This window comes from Atta cephalotes, assembly GCF_000143395.1.
Source record: "Atta cephalotes unplaced genomic scaffold scaffold00147, whole genome shotgun sequence".
Classification (NCBI taxonomy): Eukaryota; Metazoa; Arthropoda; class Insecta; order Hymenoptera; family Formicidae; genus Atta; species Atta cephalotes.
Window position 1 is genome coordinate 3,676 of NW_012130211.1, and position 4,662 is coordinate 8,337.

Below are 4,662 nucleotides of genomic sequence, written 5' to 3' on the forward strand. Positions count from 1 at the left end.
TATTTTTCATAATCTATATGAAAAAATAATAACTTCGAGCTTTATCATAATTTAATTTAGAATTTTGCATTTGGAAATATGAAATAGATATAAAAATAGAGTTACAATATGTATTTTAAGATATTAATATACATTTATATCAAGAGTTTCAATCTTCATAAATCATAGCTCATCAATATATCATTAATGCATTTATCTTTTAATGGTGTTTGTTTTTAATTAGATAAAAAGATACATTTTTTTTGCGACTTGATAATTCTCTTTAAATTCGATTAACAAACTCTTGATATTTAGAAAAAAGTTTCTGTACAAAGTTAATTTAACCCAAGAGAGGCAAGCTCGCTTACAGCACTGCACAAGTCTGATGATCTTTTACACGTCAGCGCGAGTTTGCGCTCGGACATACACAAGTATTTCCGTCGGGATCTCTATGCGCACCGTGTTTTACCGTTACCGCAGGCTGCGGCCTCGTTTCAGCGTGTCTCTCGCGGCGATACCGCGCGTATTCGCGTATACTATTTCGCGGAATCAGAAAAGAACCGTAATGCACACGTCGCGGAGCGTCGCTCGTCTCCGTCGAAGACCGCGAAGTGACGCGCGTCGACCGCGACACACTGCTCTCGGCGTCGCATCGCGTCGTCGTCTCTGTCTCCTCCGTCGACGGTGACGGCAATCGCAATGTCACAAACGCCGCATGCCGGCTGGCATGCCGTTAGGTTCACCGCAGGCCAATAACCCAGCCGGCTAAACTTATTTAGAATAGCTGCACCCACACCAATCTAACAATCCTTGCGACAGTGAAACGCGCGATTGCCTTCCCTTATATATCAGCAGGATATCGATGATCTTTCAAATCAAACTTCTACTAATCGACACGTGAGGACGATATGTAATTTATCATGTCTTTTTATAACATATTGTGCTATTATTTTTTTTTTTTAAAGATTCATTAATGTCCTCTTTGCTATTTATCGATAACTTTGGTTCATCAAATTGTAGTGATATTAATATCGAATTGTTAATCCTCCACCGACAACATGAATTTTAACTCTTTTTGTCATAGTAGAAGTTTTTGAGAAACAGCAAATTTTTTTATTTATATTCCAGATAAAAGTCTGAAAAAATGCAGGTATTATACTCATCAAACTTTAACAACGAGATTTTATCATCATTTTATAAAAAAAATTGTATTTCATCAAATTGTAAATCAAATTGTATTTCACTTATTTTTCACAGATTTAAATTTACTAAAATTTACAATCAAAATATTGATGTGCCTTTAAACTCCTTAGTTGCCGGAGGAAAGTTAATTATGTCGAAAATATTTCTTGAGTTCTATGATCGGTTATGTGATAACAAACCAATCCCGCCTGCTGATAAACTTATTCGGTTCGATTCACTCGCTCACAAATAGCGACTTGTTAACGATAATCGGTTTCATTAATTACAAAGATAAGAGTAAATAGGTAAGGAATCACATCAAATCTCCATCATAAAATCATGTCATAAAATAAATGCGATACTAATTATTTTGAATAACAAAATTAGACGATGCAAAATTAAATTAGCTCACAAAATGCAGGATGATAATAATTTTGAATAGAATAAGTTTAAAAAAGAAAGAAAAAAAAATCATGTTTTATATATATATATATATATATATATATATATATATATATATATAGTATATTATTTATTATTATATATATATATATATATATATATATATATATATATGTTATATTAACAAAAACATTTAAAAAAATGTCTTTTTCAGATAAATGCCAATGTAAAATTGATTAAAAATATAATTTTGTTGTGCATTTATTAAGAAATTGAAAAAGAATAAGGACAATAAACTATGTTATAATAATATATTAATGTACATTTTATTAAAATATTATTTTAATAAAATGTACATTAATTTTATTAAAATAATATTCTAATAAAATGCATATCAATATATGATTTTATTAAAATACTATTTTAATATAATTTCAAAACATTGTTTTAATGACATTAAATAACTTTAATCATTGATCTTAATTATAGTGTTACAACTTCTTTAATATGTATAATTAATTTCATTATACTTATATATATATATATATATATGTAAAGTTATATATAATCATTGACGTACATAAAAGACTGTATTCATATTAAACATTGATCAGAATGATTTGGCTTGACATTTTATCACCAATTACATAATTCATTATTTTACAGAGACATCTAAAATGAAAGACATATTTTTCAGAATGTAATGTACATAAACTAAAATAATTTAGTTATTATTAATTTACTGACGACACATATTACATAATCGATCAGTATTGAAAGATATGATAAATTTAATATAGAATTTAGACATGCAATTATAATGTTACATAATTGATCGAATTATAATGTTAATATATTTTTTATATTTATTTGTATAGCATAGGTATCCGATTATATTTGGAAATTTAACATAAATTCTACATTTTTAGTAACATTATTATAATAATTAACTTTTATTATAAAAAAAATACAAAAGCCTTCAAATAAAAAAAGCAGCTTTTAATATTATTGAGCTTCCATTAAATCGCTTTGGGAATCTATTTCTGAATCTGCTCGCTTTTTATCTTCTGTTTTAGAAATTGGAAGTTCTATTTCTTCTGCCTCGATATCTTGTTCCTGAAAAAAATAATGGATATTTTTATATAAAAGATAATATGCTACAGATAAATCATCTTTATTATTTGTTCAGTCACGTAGATGATTTGTACATTTTCATTTTGTACAGGAACTTCTTGATTCACAACTTGCAATGGTTCAATGGATGGTAACTCTAAAATTTTCTCGTAAAGTGATATGTATGCATTCCTCGTATAACTTTGTTGCTGATCGCGAATCTTTTTTCTCATATTATGCTTTTCCACTTCCGGTAAAACAAAATTGTAAATCATATCCGCTATCAATTCCTCATCTGCTAATTTAGTAGCGCTGCGAAAATATTATTGTGTTTTACACATTCTTTTGATAAAATTATTTGTTTACATTTATTAGTTATCAATGCTCAATCATATCTTACTTTTCTGCGGCATGTTTCGTTACAGCGTCCACTTTATCGCAAATTTCTGAAACATGTTCTTTAGCAGCCTTATCGGATATCCAATCGATTTCTTCTCTCACAATATCTTCCAAATACGCTTCCACTGAGTCTTGATTTACTTTTATAATTTGCTTGAACATTTCATCAAATTCTCGTCGTCGGTTACGTTCTGCTTGTCGCCTGCCAGCTTCGGCGGCTTCTCTCATACATCTTTCTCTTTCAGCAAGCAAGGCAAAGGCATGAGCTCTACGTTCATCCTCTAATCTTATTAACTCCTGCAGATAATGCAGGAGATAATCAAGTGAACTGTTTTGCGGTAATTAGATTACAAAAACTTACCTTGCTAAGAAAATCTAATATCCCACAGATTGTCTTCCCCTCTAAGGAATCAAGAATTTCGCATAAACGATTTTCCTGCATTGATTGATGTTTTTGTAATTGTCGCAAATTAATCATATGTATCTTTTCATCATAATCTTCGTGTTCGAGCACTTGAGTCGATTGTAATTCCTCGATTAGTTCTCTACATCTATTGCGTCCTTGGTACATCTGTAGCATAATAAATATAAAATATCTTTCTCGTATTATACAACTCTATAGAATCTTGTTTTCTGTATCTATTTTAAAAGTACAATGAATGATCGGATTTGTAATTTACCAGACACTGTATCGCTCTGCCTTTAACAAGCTTCTGAATAAAGATAGCAGATTCTTCTCGTTGTTTCTGCTTATTGTCCCACGTTCCCGATCTGCATGGTGTGGTAGGCAAAACTAGCTGTTCGTGACGCTTTACTAATCTTGGGCCTTCGTCTACAGATTTGACTTTCATTCGAATAGCTTTCAAATCGGAATGAAGCTGCTTTAGTTTTTCCTCCGTCCATCTGGTTTCTCGTATACAGATGTCTATCGATTTAGGTTTATGTTTAATTACTTTTGGTTCTTCGATAGTGGGTAGCCAACTAAGTATTGCATCTTCTTCTTCTTCTAAATAACAATTGCAATGAATTGAATAGCAGCAATTGCGTATTAATTACAATTAAATAAAATTAAATTTATACTCACGCTCAATATGATATTCACGTGAGAGTTGCTTCGATAAAATTTCGTGCCGTCTCTGGGGATGTTCACCGAAACGCATTTGCGGTGCATACAGGTCAGACTTGAGATCGATATGCCGTTCAATTATATCGGGTTTACGAGATTGATGTTCATTGCGATGTTTCTTGTGTAATTTTCGCAGATCTCGTTTAAGATTATATCTGATAGCCTTAATTTGATTGTCTCGATATTTGCTTAGTTTGGTTCTAAGTCTACTGAAACGACTCTGCACTTTTTTCTCGTATTTTGATTCATGACTTTGTAGAAGATTTCTCATTAAGTCCAGACGTAAATCCATTATGAATTGAATCTCCTAAAATTATAATTAAAGAAGGAAGAAACGTAGATATTATATTAGGTAATCGGATTGAGAGTTTTATCATACTTATTTATTATATAATTAAAGAAAAAAGATATATATATATATATATATATATATATATGTATACAGATAAATAGTATAGTAA

General features: G+C 30.2%; 1 protein-coding gene across 1 annotated transcript; it reads right to left on the reverse strand.

The window, feature by feature from the left end:
- Positions 1-2,568: 2,568 nt before the first annotated feature.
- Positions 2,569-4,508, reverse strand: LOC105625154 (protein MAATS1-like; the record flags this gene model as incomplete). Its single annotated transcript, XM_012206494.1, has 6 exons — positions 2,569-2,679; positions 2,772-2,988; positions 3,077-3,372; positions 3,437-3,646; positions 3,756-4,081; positions 4,160-4,508. Coding segments are annotated over 6 exons (1,509 nt in total), but the record flags the coding sequence as incomplete, so codon positions are not given.
- Between the last annotated feature and the right edge of the window lie 154 nt (positions 4,509-4,662).